The sequence below is a fragment of the Cherax quadricarinatus genome, chromosome 97 (assembly GCF_038502225.1).
Source record: "Cherax quadricarinatus isolate ZL_2023a chromosome 97, ASM3850222v1, whole genome shotgun sequence".
In the NCBI taxonomy this organism is placed as follows: domain Eukaryota; kingdom Metazoa; phylum Arthropoda; class Malacostraca; order Decapoda; family Parastacidae; genus Cherax; species Cherax quadricarinatus.
This window is the reverse complement of record NC_091388.1, coordinates 5,668,106-5,684,361: the sequence shown is the minus strand read 5'-3', so window position 1 is coordinate 5,684,361 and position 16,256 is coordinate 5,668,106. Positions and strand designations below refer to the sequence as shown.

Below are 16,256 nucleotides of genomic sequence, written 5' to 3'. Positions count from 1 at the left end.
CTATATCTACCTGATAACTCCAGAGGTAACTCCAGAGCTTCTATATCTACCTGATAACTCCAGAGCTTCTATATCTACCTGATAACTCCAGAGATTCTATATCTACCTGGTAACTCCAGAGCCTCTATATCTACCTGGTAACTCCAGAGCTTCTATATCTACCTGATAACTCCAGAGCTTCTATATCTACCTGGTAACTCCAGAGCCTTCTATATCTACCTGGTAACTCCAGAGCTTCTATATCTACCTGGTAACTCCAGAGCTTCTATATCTACCTGGTAACTCCAGAGCTTCTATATCTACCTGGTAACTCCAGAGCTTCTATATCTACCTGATAACTCCAGAGCTTCTATATCTACCTGATAACTCCAGAGCTTCTATATCTACCTGATAACTCCAGAGCCTCTATATCTATCTGGTAACTCCAGAGCTTCTATATCTACTGATAACTGCCTCTATATCTATAACTCCAGAGCTTCTATATCTACCTGATAACTCCAGAGCCTCTATATCTACCTGGTAACTCCAGAGCCTCTATATCTTCTGGTACTCCAGAGCCTCTATCTCTAGCTGGTAACTCCAGAGCTTCTATATCTACCTGATAACTCCAGAGCCTCTATATCTACCTGGTAACTCCAGAGCTTCTATATCTACCTGATAACTCCAGAGCTTCTATATCTACCTGATAACTCCAGAGCTTCTATATCTACCTGGTAACTCCAGAGCCTCTATATCTACCTGGTAACTCCAGAGCTTCTATATCTACCTGATAACTCCAGAGCTTCTATATCTACCTGGTAACTCCAGAGCTTCTATATCTACCTGATAACTCCAGAGCTTCTATATCTACCTGATAACTCCAGAGCTTCTATATCTACCTGATAACTCCAGAGCCTCTATATCTACCTGGTAACTCCAGAGCTTCTATATCTACCTGATAACTCCAGAGCTTCTATATCTACCTGATAACTCCAGAGCCTCTATATCTACCTGGTAACTCCAGAGCTTCTATATCTACCTGGTAACTCCAGAGCTTCTATATCTACCTGGTAACTCCAGAGCCTCTATATCTACCTGGTAACTCCAGAGCTTCTATATCTACCTGATAACTCCAGAGCTTCTATATCTACCTGATAACTCCAGAGCTTCTATATCTACCTGATAACTCCAGAGCCTCTATATCTACCTGGTAACTCCAGAGCTTCTATATCTACCTGATAACTCCAGAGCTTCTATATCTACCTGGTAACTCCAGAGCTTCTATATCTACCTGGTAACTCCAGAGCTTCTATATCTACCTGGTAACTCCAGAGCTTCTATATCTACCTGGTAACTCCAGAGCTTCTATATCTACCTGGTAACTCCAGAGCTTCTATATCTACCTGGTAACTCCAGAGCTTCTATATCTACCTGATAACTCCAGAGCTTCTATATCTACCTGATAACTCCAGAGCCTCTATATCTACCTGGTAACTCCAGAGCTTCTATATCTACCTGGTAACTCCAGAGCTTCTATATCTACCTGGTAACTCCAGAGCTTCTATATCTACCTGGTAACTCCAGAGCTTCTATATCTACCTGGTAACTCCAGAGCCTCTATATCTACCTGGTAACTCCAGAGCTTCTATATCTATCTGGTAACTCCAGAGCTTCTATATCTACCTGGTAACTCCAGAGCTTCTATATCTACCTGGTAACTCCAGAGCTTCTATATCTACCTGGTAACTCCAGAGCTTCTATATCTACCTGGTAACTCCAGAGCTTCTATATCTACCTGGTAACTCCAGAGCTTCTATATCTACCTGGTAACTCCAGAGCTTCTATATCTACCTGGTAACTCCAGAGCTTCTATATCTACCTGGTAACTCCAGAGCTTCTATATCTACCTGGTAACTCCAGAGCTTCTATATCTACCTGGTAACTCCAGAGCTTCTATATCTACCTGATAACTCCAGAGCCTCTATATCTACCTGGTAACTCCAGAGCTTCTATATCTACCTGGTAACTCCAGAGCTTCTATATCTACCTGGTAACTCCAGAGCTTCTATATCTACCTGGTAACTCCAGAGCTTCTATATCTACCTGGTAACTCCAGAGCTTCTATATCTACCTGTTAACTCCAGAGCATCTATATCTACCTGGTAACTCCAGAGCTTCTATATCTACCTGGTAACTCCAGAGCTTCTATATCTACCTGGTAACTCCAGAGCTTCTATATCTACCTGGTAACTCCAGAGCTTCTATATCTACCTGGTAACTCCAGAGCTTCTATATCTACCTGGTAACTCCAGAGATAACTCCAGAGCTTCTATATCTACCTGGTAACTCCAGAGCTTCTATATCTACCTGGTAACTCCAGAGCTTCTATATCTACCTGGTAACTCCAGAGCTTCTATATCTACCTGTTAACTCCAGAGCTTCTATATCTACCTCCAGAGCTTCTATATCTACCTGTAACTCCAGAGCCTCTATATCTACCTGGTAACTCCAGAGCTTCTATATCTACCTGATAACTCCAGAGCTTCTATATCTACCTGATAACTCCAGAGCTTCTATATCTACCTGGTAACTCCAGAGCTTCTATATCTACCTGGTAACTCCAGAGCCTCTATATCTACCTGGTAACTCCAGAGCTTCTATATCTACCTGGTAACTCCAGAGCTTCTATATCTACCTGCCTCTATATCTACCTGGTAACTCCAGAGCTTCTATATCTACCTGATAACTCCAGACCTGATAACTCCAGAGCTTCTATATCTACCTGGTAACTCCAGAGCTATATCTCTATATCTACCTGGTAACTCCAGAGCTTCTATATCTACCTGGTAACTCCAGAGCTATATCTCTATATCTACCTGGTAACTCCAGAGCCTTCTATATCTATCTGGTAACTCCAGAGCCTCTATATCTACCTGGTAACTCCAGAGCTTCTATATCTACCTGGTAACTCCAGAGCCTCTATATCTACCTGGTAACTCCAGAGCTTCTATATCTACCTGGTAACTCCAGAGCCTCTATATCTACCTGGTAACTCCAGAGCCTCTATATCTACCTGGTAACTCCAGAGCCTCTATATCTACCTGGTAACTCCAGAGCTTCTATATCTACCTGGTAACTCCAGAGCTTCTATATCTACCTGGTAACTCCAGAGCTTCTATATCTACCTGGTAACTCCAGAGCTTCTATATCTATCTGGTAACTCCAGAGCCTCTATATCTAGTAACTCCAGAGCTTCTATATCTACCTGATAACTCCAGAGCTTCTATATCTACCTGGTAACTCCAGAGCTTCTATATCTACCTGGTAACTCCAGAGCTTCTATATCTACCTGGTAACTCCAGAGCTTCTATATCTACCTGATAACTCCAGAGCTTCTATATCTACCTGGTAACTCCAGAGCTTCTATATCTACCTGATAACTCCAGAGCTTCTATATCTACCTGGTAACTCCAGAGCCTCTATATCTACCTGGTAACTCCAGAGCTTCTATATCTACCTGATAACTCCAGAGCTTCTATATCTACCTGATAACTCCAGAGTAACTCCAGAGCTTCTATATCTACCTGGTAACTCCAGAGCTCTCTATATCTACCTGGTAACTCCAGAGCCTCTATATCTACCTGGTAACTCCAGAGCTTCTTCTGGTAACTATCTATATCTACCTGGTAACTCCAGAGCTTCTATATCTACCTGGTAACTCCAGAGCTTCTATATCTACCTGGTAACTCCAGAGCCTCTATATCTACCTGGTAACTCCAGAGCTTCTATATCTACCTGGTAACTCCAGAGCCTCTATATCTACCTGGTAACTCCAGAGCCTCTATATCTACCTGGTAACTCCAGAGCTTCTATATCTACCTGGTAACTCCAGAGCCTCTATATCTACCTGGTAACTCCAGAGCTTCTATATCTATCTGGTAACTCCAGAGCTTCTATATCTACCTGGTAACTCCAGAGCTTCTATATCTACCTGGTAACTCCAGAGCTTCTATATCTACCTGGTAACTCCAGAGCTTCTATATCTACCTGGTAACTCCAGAGCCTCTATATCTACCTGATAACTCCAGAGCCTCTATATCTACCTGGTAACTCCAGAGCCTCTATATCTACCTGGTAACTCCAGAGCTTCTATATCTACCTGGTAACTCCAGAGCTTCTATATCTACCTGGTAACTCCAGAGCTTCTATATCTACCTGGTAACTCCAGAGCTTCTATATCTACCTGGTAACTCCAGAGCCTCTATATCTACCTGATAACTCCAGAGCCTCTATATCTACCTGATAACTCCAGAGCCTCTATATCTACCTGGTAACTCCAGAGCCTCTATATCTACCTGGTAACTCCAGAGCTTCTATATCTACCTGGTAACTCCAGAGCTTCTATATCTACCTGGTAACTCCAGAGCTTCTATATCTACCTGGTAACTCCAGAGCTTCTATATCTACCTGATAACTCCAGAGCTTCTATATCTACCTGGTAACTCCAGAGCCTCTATATCTACCTGGTAACTCCAGAGCTTCTATATCTACCTGGTAACTCCAGAGCTTCTATATCTACCTGATAACTCCAGAGCCTCTATATCTACCTGGTAACTCCAGAGCTTCTATATCTACCTGGTAACTCCAGAGCCTCTATATCTACCTGATAACTCCAGAGCCTCTATATCTACCTGGTAACTCCAGAGCCTCTATATCTACCTGGTAACTCCAGAGCTTCTATATCTACCTGGTAACTCCAGAGCTTCTATATCTACCTGGTAACTCCAGAGCTTCTATATCTACCTGGTAACTCCAGAGCTTCTATATCTACCTGGTAACTCCAGAGCTTCTATATCTACCTGGTAACTCCAGAGCTTTTATATCTACCTGATAACTCCAGAGCCTCTATATCTACCTGGTAACTCCAGAGCCTCTATATCTACCTGGTAACTCCAGAGCTTCTATATCTACCTGGTAACTCCAGAGCTTCTATATCTACCTGGTAACTCCAGAGCTTCTATATCTACCTGATAACTCCAGAGCTTCTATATCTACCTGGTAACTCCAGAGCCTCTATATCTACCTGGTAACTCCAGAGCCTCTATATCTACCTGGTAACTCCAGAGCTTCTATATCTACCTGGTAACTCCAGAGCTTCTATATCTACCTGGTAACTCCAGAGCCTCTATATCTACCTGGTAACTCCAGAGCTTCTATATCTACCTGGTAACTCCAGAGCCTCTATATCTATCTGGTAACTCCAGAGCCTCTATATCTACCTGGTAACTCCAGAGCCTCTATATCTATCTGGTAACTCCAGAGCCTCTATATCTACCTGGTAACTCCAGAGCCTCTATATCTATCTGGTAACTCCAGAGCCTCTATATCTATCTGGTAACTCCAGAGCCTCTATATCTACCTGGTAACTCCAGAGCCTCTATATCTATCTGGTAACTCCAGAGCCTCTATATCTATCTGGTAACTCCAGAGCCTCTATATCTACCTGGTAACTCCAGAGCCTCTATATCTACCTGATAACTCCAGAGCCTCTATATCTATCTGGTAACTCCAGAGCCTCTATATCTACCTGGTAACTCCAGAGCCTCTATATCTACCTGATAACTCCAGAGCCTCTATATCTATCTGGTAACTCCAGAGCCTCTATATCTATCTGGTAACTCCAGAGCCTCTATATCTATCTGGTAACTCCAGAGCCTCTATATCTATCTGGTAACTCCAGAGCCTCTATATCTATCTGGTAACTCCAGAGCCTCTATATCTATCTGGTAACTCCAGAGCCTCTATATCTACCTGGTAACTCCAGAGCCTCTATATCTACGTGATAACTCCAGAGCCTCTATATCTATCTGGTAACTCCAGAGCCTCTATATCTACCTGATAACTCCAGAGCCTCTATATCTATCTGGTAACTCCAGAGCCTCTATATCTATCTGGTAACTCCAGAGCCTCTATATCTACCTGGTAACTCCAGAGCCTCTATATCTATCTGGTAACTCCAGAGCCTCTATATCTATCTGGTAACTCCAGAGCCTCTATATCTATCTGGTAACTCCAGAGCCTCTATATCTACCTGGTAACTCCAGAGCCTCTATATCTACCTGATAACTCCAGAGCCTCTATATCTATCTGGTAACTCCAGAGCCTCTATATCTACCTGATAACTCCAGAGCCTCTATATCTATCTGGTAACTCCAGAGCCTCTATATCTATCTGGTAACTCCAGAGCCTCTATATCTACCTGGTAACTCCAGAGCCTCTATATCTATCTGGTAACTCCAGAGCCTCTATATCTATCTGGTAACTCCAGAGCCTCTATATCTATCTGGTAACTCCAGAGCCTCTATATCTACCTGGTAACTCCAGAGCCTCTATATCTACCTGGTAACTCCAGAGCCTCTATATCTATCTGGTAACTCCAGAGCCTCTATATCTACCTGGTAACTCCAGAGCCTCTATATCTACCTGGTAACTCCAGAGCCTCTATATCTACCTGATAACTCCAGAGCCTCTATATGTATCTGGTAACTCCAGAGCCTCTATATCTACCTGATAACTCCAGAGCCTCTATATCTATCTGGTAACTCCAGAGCCTCTATATCTACCTGGTAACTCCAGAGCCTCTATATCTACCTGGTAACTCCAGAGCCTCTATATCTATCTGGTAACTCCAGAGCCTCTATATCTACCTGGTAACTCCAGAGCCTCTATATCTACCTGGTAACTCCAGAGCCTCTATATCTACCTGGTAACTCCAGAGCCTCTATATCTATCTGGTAACTCCAGAGCCTCTATATCTACCTGGTAACTCCAGAGCCTCTATATCTACCTGGTAACTCCAGAGCCTCTATATCTATCTGGTAACTCCAGAGCCTCTATATCTACCTGGTAACTGTAATTCTCACTTACATTAAATCACTGAATGTGTCCACATCATGTTAATATACTAGAATCCTCATTACCTATAATCATGATAAAACCTGTAATTCTTTAAACAAACTTCATGAAAGCCATGTATTCATTGTACTACATGTATTCATTGTACTACATGTATTCATTGTACTACATGTATTCATTGTACTACATGTATTCATTGTACTACATGTATTCATTGTACTACATGTATTCATTGTACTACATGTATTCATTGCACTACATGTATTCATTGTACTACATGTATTCATTGTACTACATGTATTCATTGCACTACATGTATTCATTGTACTACATGTATTCATTGTACTACATGTATTCATTGTACTACATGTATTCATTGTACTACATGTATTCATTGTACTACATGTATTCATTGTACTACATGTATTCATTGCACTACATGTATTCATTGCACTACATGTATTCATTGTACTACATGTATTCATTGTACTACATGTATTCATTGTACTACATGTATTCATTATAGTACATGTATTCATTGCACTACATGTATTCATTGTAGTACATGTATTCATTGTAACTCACCTCATAACCTTACGTAGAAATTTACTGCACTGTTATTGTCTTATTAATCTTAAGTTAGTCTTAGGTTTGCCCAAAATGCTCTGCATATAAAGAGGTTTTTCGCATGTACACCCAAATGTTATACTCCAGAGTACAAACATGTATCGTGCTAAAATAAAACTATCATTATTATTATTATTATTATTCAACCGCCCAGGGAGGTACTACCGTCCTGCCAAGTGAGTGTAAAACTGAAGCCTGTAATTGTTTTACACGATGGTAAGATTGCTAGTGTCTTTTTTTATCTGTCTCATACACATGCAAGATTTCAGGTATGTCTTGCTACTTCTACTTACACTTAGGTCACACTACACATACATGTACAAGCATATATATACACACCCCTTTGGGTTTTCTTCTATTTTCTTTCTAGTTCTTGTTCTTGTTTATTTCCTCTTACCTCCATGGGGAAGTGGAACAGAATTCTTCCTCCGTAAGCCATGCGTGTTGTAAGAGGCGACTAAAATGCCGGGAGCAAGGAGCTAGTAACCTCTTCTCCTGTATATATTACTAAATGTAAAAGGAGAAACTTTCGTTTTTCCTTTTGGGCCACCCCGCCTCGGTGGGATACGGCCGGTGTGTTGAAAGAAAGAAAGATTATTATTATTATTATAATGATATAGACAATACAGAAGATTCTCAGTGTGTTTACAAGTGGAGGAGTTATTGTGTACAGTACTAAAAAAGACAGCACTACTAACTAGAGAGAAGAGTGAGCATTGTTGGCACTTGTTGAGAGAGGAGTCGTCGCAGCTCTGTACGTCGGGAGTACGACAGTTCTTCGCGAGGACAAGCCAACTCCTCGCTGATTGTTTGAAGAAACACAATACACAACACCACAGTGTCAGGACTTCTTGATAACTGTAACAATATCAAATTCAGATTAAAAAAGGATATAGAAAAGTACAGACTGGCCTTGTTTTACAGCGTTTCACTTTACAGCGTTTTGCAAGTGCAGTGGTTTTCAATTATACCCAGTCTTTACTTATCCAGACTTATGTTCTAAATTACTAGACATGTGCACATCAGAATTTATTTCTAGGAACAACCTTTGCACTTGCAACAAATGCAATAAGATCATAGTATACAGGTGATGTCACAATAAGCAAAACGACCACTGTGAAAAAAATAGTGAAATTCCAAGCACTTGGAATTTCACTATTTCTCAACTTAATGGGAAAATGATCTTTTTTTCACTGAAATTCAAAGAAATTTGCAAGAGCAAATCAATACACCAGGACACATTACCAGAGTATTTTCACAACTACTGTATGATTCTAAACAAGATGTACAGTAGAACCCCCGTATCCGATGATCCGGTATCTGCAGTTTGTTATCTACTGTTCACTGTGGTTCAAAAATACCTCTTAATTTTGCATAATAATAGCCCCAAAACACAAAAGTAGTGATGGTGACAGTTGTTCAACGTCTAAGAGAAGTTGTGAAGTTCTTCCCCTCATTGAAAAAGTGATAATTCTCCACTTCTGCATAATTTATCAGTTAAACATTATAATATTTTTTTCTTTTAACAAGTCGGCTGTCTCCCACAAAGGCAGGGTGAGCCAAAAAGAAAGAAAATCCCCAAAAAGAAAATACTTTCATCATCATTCAACACTTTCACCTCACTCACACATAATCACTGTTTTTGCAGAGGTGCTCAGAATACAACAGTTTAGAAGCATATACGTATAAAGATACACAACATATCCTTCCAAACTGCCAATATCCCAAACCCCTCCTTTAAAGTGCAGGCATTGTACTTCCCATTTCCAGGACTCAAGTCCAGCTATATAAAAATAACTGGTTTCCCTGAATCCCTTCACTAAATATTACCCTGCTCACACTCCAACAGCTCGTCATGTCCCAAATACTATTCGTCTCCATTCACTCCTATCGAACACACTCACGCAGCCTTGCTGGAAGTCCAAGCAGGCGTTTGGACTGCCAGTTGTGGGGTTCTGGGGGTGGTTGTGTGTGTGTTCTTGCGCTTGTTGCTCTGCCCAGCTCTGGTTGTCCCACAAAACCTCCCTTTCCCCTTCCTTCCAACCTTTTCGAGGATGACCCCTACCCCGCCTTCCTTTCCCTACAGATTTATACGCTCTCCATGTCATTCTACTTTGATCCATTCTCTCTAAATGACCAAACCACCTCAACAACCCCTCTTCAGCCCTCTAACTAATACTTTTATTAACTCCACACCTTCTCCTAATTTCCACGCTCCGAATTTTCTGCATAATATTTACACCACACATTGCCCTTAGACAGGACATCTCCACTGCCTCCAGCTGCCTCCTTGCTGCTGCATTCACAACCCAAGCTTCACACCCATATAAGTGTTGGTACTACTATACTTTCATACATTCCCTTCTTTGCCTCCATAGATAGCATTTTTTGTCTCCACACATACCTCAATGAATGTATGTACAGGACTTATACAGTGTTTGCTACTATCCAAGGTTTCGGTATCCACGGCAGGTCCTTGGAACACATCCCCTGCGGATACGGGCGCGTCCTATTCTACATTATTTATAAATAAGACACTTGTGCAACATTCAGGTATCTTTATTTGGGTATCATCTTTATTTGAGTATCATCTTTATTGCATATCATCTTTACTTGGGTATCAACTTTACCTGGCTATCATTTTTACCTGGGTATCTTCATTTGAGTATCTTTATTCTCCCGAACATTGCAAAAATATCTCGGTTATCAACAAAACATTAATTTTCTCTGCCTATTCCTGGTTAACTGAGAATCAGATGCAAATTAAGATTAATTTTCCAAAATAAAGAAATAGAATAAACAAATAAGTTATAACCAAATTTTTTATGAGACTATTATAAATTTTCACAATACTACTTACAGACAAGACATTAGTGAAGAAATCGGGATAGAAGTGAGGCCAGGAAAGCCGTGCAATATCAACGACCAGCTTGACCAATTTGTTCCGAATGTAGTAGGGGGCAACCTTGTGATTTTCTAAAACAAACCTATACAAGGTGGAGCGTATCTCTGTTCTTTCTTCTGGCATCAGCCCCACCCACTGTTTGTTTATGATGTTCTGAAAATAATACCGGTTAGAACCCTTCCTCTGTAAACCATGCGTGTTGTAAAAGGTGACTAAAATGCCGGGAGCAAGGGGCTTTTAACTTAACATACAAATAACAATGGAATACCATTAAAATTGAAGAAATTTGTTAATATTAATTTTTTTTTTCAACAAACCAGCTGTTTAGAAAGGGTGACCCTGAAAAAAAGAAGAAACACTTTACCATCACTCATTCAATGACTACTAACCCTGTCTCAGTGAGATATGGCCATCTTTAAAGCTAAGTTACTCATTAACTATAGATATTAAGAAGCTCCTACAAGTGATTTATACTGCCATAAAAGTACAGTAAACCCTAGATGTATCAGACTAATAGGGAGAAGTGGGTTGGTAGTACAGTGGACCCCCGCATAACGATGGCATCACATAGCGATTAATCCGCATACCGCTTACTTTAATCGCAAAAATTTTGCCTCACATACCGATTAAAAACCCGCTCACCGATTTTCGTCCGAGACGCGTCCAATGTGCGGCCTGAGCCACGCTCACATGTTCCGCCGGTGGCATTGTTTACCAGCCAGCCTCCGCGGTAACATCCAAGCATACAATCGGAATATTTCGTATTATTACAGTGTTTTCGGTGCTTTTTCTGGAAAATAAGTGACCATGGGCCCCAAGAAAGCTTCTAGTGCCAACCCTACAGCAATAAGGGTGAGAATTACAATAGAGATGAAGAAAAAGATCATTGATAAGTATCGCTACTATTGGTGGTACAGCTGCTGCTGCTGCACTGTCAGCTGCTGCTGCTGCTGTAGCATCGTCTGCTGCTGCTGCTGTAGCATTGTCTGTTGCTGCTGTACCACCGTCTGTTGCTGCTGCTGCTGTAGCACCGTTGTTGGTGTGGCTTATTGAGAATACCAAGAAACAATTAACCCCAGAGGATTTGCCACCCAGGATAACCCAAAAAAGTCAGTGTCATCGAAGACTGTCTAACTTATTTCCATTGGGGTCCTTAATCTTGTCTCCCAGGATGCAACCCACACAAGTCGACTAACACCCAGGTGAACAGGGAAAAATGCCTGGAACTAGTGCTCATATTGGTGAATTTAAAGCCAGCAAAGGTTGGTTTGAGAGATTTAAGAATCGTAGTGGCATACACAGTGTGATAAGGCATGTTCTGGAAGAAAATGCCAAACAGGACCTACAGTACTCAGGAGGAAAAGGCACTCCCAGGACACAGTGTCTCATCAGTCATTGCTGCATCTTCAATAAAGGTAAGTGTCATTTATTCTTCATTTAGTAGACTAGTACATGCACAATATATACTGTGCATGTACTACTCTACTATTGTGCATGTATCCTTCTCTTTGTGTGTGGGAAAATGTATATTTCATGTGGTAAAATTTTTTTTTTCATACTTTTGGGTGTCTTGCACGGATTAATTTGATTTCCATTATTTCTTATGGGGAAAATTCATTCGCATACCGATTATTTCGCATAACAATTACCCCTCTTGCACGGATTAAAATCGTTAACCGGGGGTCCACTGTACCAGCAATTGTGGTGGACAGAAGCTTTGCCTTGCTGTGATTGTAACAATAGACAACTATATAACCAATGGACTTTGTCCGATGTTTCCAAATCAACTACCCCAGCAAATTATATCCCATATTTTGGATGTTCTCCATGGGGAAGTGAAAAGAATTCTTCCTCCGTGAGCCATGTGTGTCATAAGAGGCGATTAACATGCCAGGATCAAGTAGCTAGTAACTCCTCCTCTTTTATACATTACTAAATTTAAAAAGAAAAATTTTCGTTTTTATTTTTACATCACCCTGCCTTGGTAGGATATGGCCAGTGTGTTAAAAAAAAAAAATGTAAATCTATTAAATTGAGGTCCACTAAACAACGGGACCACTGATCATTCTCATGGAGCATTGGCTGGGTAGTGAAAGTGAGGCATTAGGCAGTGATTGAAGCAGAAGAGATAGAGGAGGAGAAGGATAAGCAGAGCAGCAGCAGCAGGGAAACAAAACAAGACAAACAACTTTGTGTAGTTTACATGTAATATTGTTAAACACCAAGAAAGCCACTAACATGCATGAGTATTTCAGGCAGACTATTATTAATGTTTACACACTACTTGAGATTAGACATAGGTAAACCAAACCATACCACAGGCAGGGTTAGAACCCACGATCGGAGAGTCTTAAAACTCCAGACCAATGCGGTCTGGACTGTGGTGTGGTTTGCTGGCAATCGTGTTATAATGATTTCATGAGTCTAACTGACTCATGATACTGATATAGACATAGGTTACTGGTAAATTTTAATTATGTATTATTAGAAAAACAGAGATAGCAAAAATAGTATCCCGTATCTGCAGAGTTGGTTTCTGCGGTTTCAGTTATCCGTGGTTTACCGTGGCCTGAAAATAAGCCTTAATTTTGCTTAATATTGATGGGGATAAAGTACAAAAGTAGATGTTCAAATTCTAAGAGAAGTTGTGAAGTTCTTCCCATCAGTGAAAAAGTGATAATTCTCCACTTATTATGTGTGATTTATCAATTAAACTTTATCATAGCTATGTATGTAAATGAAAAACAACTTAAATACAGTGTTTGCCAATACAGTGGACCCCCGCATAGCGACTTTAATCCGTGCAAGAGGGCCGATTGTTATGCGAAATGTTCGGTATGCGAATGAATTTTCCCCATAAGAAATAATGGAAATCAAATTAATCCGTGCAAGACACCCAAAAGTATGAAAAAAAAAATTTTACCACATGAAATATACATTTTCCTACACACAAAGAGAAGGATACATGCACAATAGTAGAGTAGTACATGCACAATATATATTGTGCATGTACATCTCTACTAAATGAAGAATAAATGACACTTACCTTTATTGAAGATGCAGCAGTGACTGATGAGACACTGTGTCCTGGGAGTGCCTTTTCCTCCTGAGTACTGTAGGTCCTGTTTGGCATTTTCTTCCAGAACAGGCCTTATCACACTGTGTATGCCACTACGATTCTTAAATCTCTCAAACCAACCTTTGCTGGCTTTAAATTCACCAATATGAGCACTAGTTCCAGGCATTTTTCCCTGTTCACCTGGGTGTTAGTCGACTGGTGTGGGTTGCATCCTGGGAGACAAGATTAAGGACCCCAATGGAAATAAGTTAGACAGTCTTCGATGACACTGACTTTTTTGGGTTATCCTGGGTGGCAAATCCTCTGGGGTTAATTGTTTCTTGGTATTCTCAATAAGCCACACCAACAACGGTGCTACAGCAGCAGCAGCAGCTGACGGTGGTACAGCAGCAACAGACGATGCTACAGCAGCAACAGACGATGCTACAGCAGCAGCAGACGATGCTACAGCAGCAGCAGACGATGCTACAGCAGCAGCAGACGATGCTACAGCAGCAGCAGACGATGCTACAGCAGCAGCAGACGATGCTACAGCAGCAGCAGACGATGCTACAGCAGCAGCAGATGATGCTACAGCAGCAGCAGACGATGCTACAGCAGCAGCAGACGATGCTACAGCAGCAGCAGACGATGCTACAGCAGCAGCAGACGGTACTACAGCAGCAGCAGCAGCTGACGGTGGTACAACAGCAGCAGCAGCAGCTGACAGTGCAGCAGCAGCTGACAGTGCAGCAGCAGCTGTACCACCAATAGTAGCGATGGTTGATTGGGGTTTATTATACAACCTGGCCAGCTCGGAGACACGCACTCCACTTTCATACTTATCAATGATCTTTTTCTTCATCTCTATAGTAATTCTCACCCTTATTGCTGTAGGGTTGGCACTAGAAGCTTTCTTGGGGCCCATGGTCACTTATTTTCCAGAAAAAATCACCAAAAACACTGTAATAATACGAAATGTTCCGATTGTATGCTTGGATGTTACCGCGGAGGCTGGCTGGTAAACAATGCCACCGGCGGAACATGTGAGCGTGGCTCAGGCCGCACATTGGACGCGTCTCGGACGAAGAGCGGTGAGCGGGTTTTTGGGCGGTATGCGAGGCAAAATTTTTGCGAAAAAAGCGAGCGGTATGCGGATTGTACGGTATGCGATGCATGCGGTATGCGGGGGTCCACTGTATTTGCAGTTTCTGGTATCCATGGTAGTTCTTGGAACATATCACCTATGGATACCAGCCCACTACTGTATATATTAATACGTACAGTGGAACCTCTACTTATGAGTGCATCCACGTGTGAGTTTTTCCAGATACGAGCAGCTGCTTGGTCGATTTTTTGCTTCCAGACGCGAGCAGAATTTCCAGATGTGAGCAGGCCTCAAGGGAGGTTAATTGACACTAGTGAGGGGGCTCTTGCTCTTGACCTAGGGAATTGGATCTCAGTTGTTTGTTGGACTATTTTATTGAAACTTGGGCAATGTATGATGAAAAGATGCTTCTTAACGTACACCAAAAATGAAAGAAATCGGACTATAAATAATGGAGTTCACTTCTCAGCCATTAGCCTCCCCTTAGTGGTATACAGTATTTTCATATGGTTTTTATGGTTGCATTCTCTTTTTATTTGGTCTCATGTGATAGAATGGAAGATATACAACAAAAATAAATATGATTTTAATTGGTTTCATGATGAAAGTACAGTGGACCCTCGACTAACGATATTATTTAATTTCAGACGTCTGTTCGGGTGCCATTACCGACCGAATTTGTTCACATTCGGAATATTGTGAAATAGATTAGTCCGTTTCAGACCCCCAAAAATTCACGTACAAAAGCACTTACAAAAATACACTTACATAACTGGTCGAGTTGGGAGCTGATCGTTAGTCGAGGGTCCACTGTACCTTGAAATTGAGCCCTATAAACCCCAACAACAATGGCTGCTGTCACCACCACTAGCCACATACCTAATGACATGTGTTTTATTCATTCTAGTGTATATTTCATGTTTCTGTGTTATTAATATTATTTATTATATCATATTACATGAATAGTGATAGATAACTAAGCTGTAAAGTTGATATTAGGGAAATTATTAAAGTATTTTCTCATGCCTGGAATTTCACTGGAACGAATTAATTCCATTTCAATTAATTTAAATGAGGAAAACTGACTCTGCAAACGAGCAAATCCAATTGCGAGCAAGGTCATGGAAAGGATTAAACTTACAAGTAGAGTTTCCACTGTATTTTCAACTGAGTAAGTAGTTTCTAACAGGCTTTAGAAGTTCAAGCTAAGAAAGAAAAAATATAAGAAATTGATGTAAACGACTTACCTCTAATGTTGTGAGGCAATACATGGAGACGTAAGAGTTGTGAGTGTGAGCAACATAATATAGACATTGTTTCCATGCGCCTCGCTGCTGTCCAAAATTTCCTAAAATAGTTTCTATGTCTCTCTTCCGGGGATTGGTGGTTAACGAGCCAAAAAACTCGTTCATTAGTCCCTCTAACGCACGTAGAGATTCTTGATCTGTGGCCTGTGAGGAGGAAACAATATTGATTATATTCCAATAGATGGAAAAATATTTAGATAAGTATTTAGATAAGGCTAAAGAGGTCTTTGTGGCATTTATGGATTTGGAAAAGGCGTATGACAGGGTGGATAGGGAGGCAATGTGGCAGATGTATGGTAGGAGGTAGGTTACTGAAAGCAGTGAAGAGTTTTTACGAGGATAGTGAGGCTCAAGTTA

The 16,256-nt window shown here is 41.1% G+C and overlaps 1 protein-coding gene across 2 annotated transcripts in view; it reads right to left on the bottom strand.

The window, feature by feature from the left end:
- The window catches only part of ebo (ellipsoid body open), an 81,456-nt gene that overhangs the window by 58,130 nt on the left and 7,070 nt on the right, over positions 1 to 16,256 (bottom strand). For both annotated transcript variants that reach the window (XM_070105188.1, XM_070105189.1), the window contains exons 3-5: positions 15,840 to 16,043; positions 10,382 to 10,579; positions 8,220 to 8,379 (exon numbers count right to left, since the gene is read on the bottom strand). In XM_070105188.1, the coding sequence (XP_069961289.1) occupies positions 8,220 to 8,379; positions 10,382 to 10,579; positions 15,840 to 16,043 (562 nt within the window). The remainder of the gene's footprint in view (positions 1 to 8,219; positions 8,380 to 10,381; positions 10,580 to 15,839; positions 16,044 to 16,256) is intronic.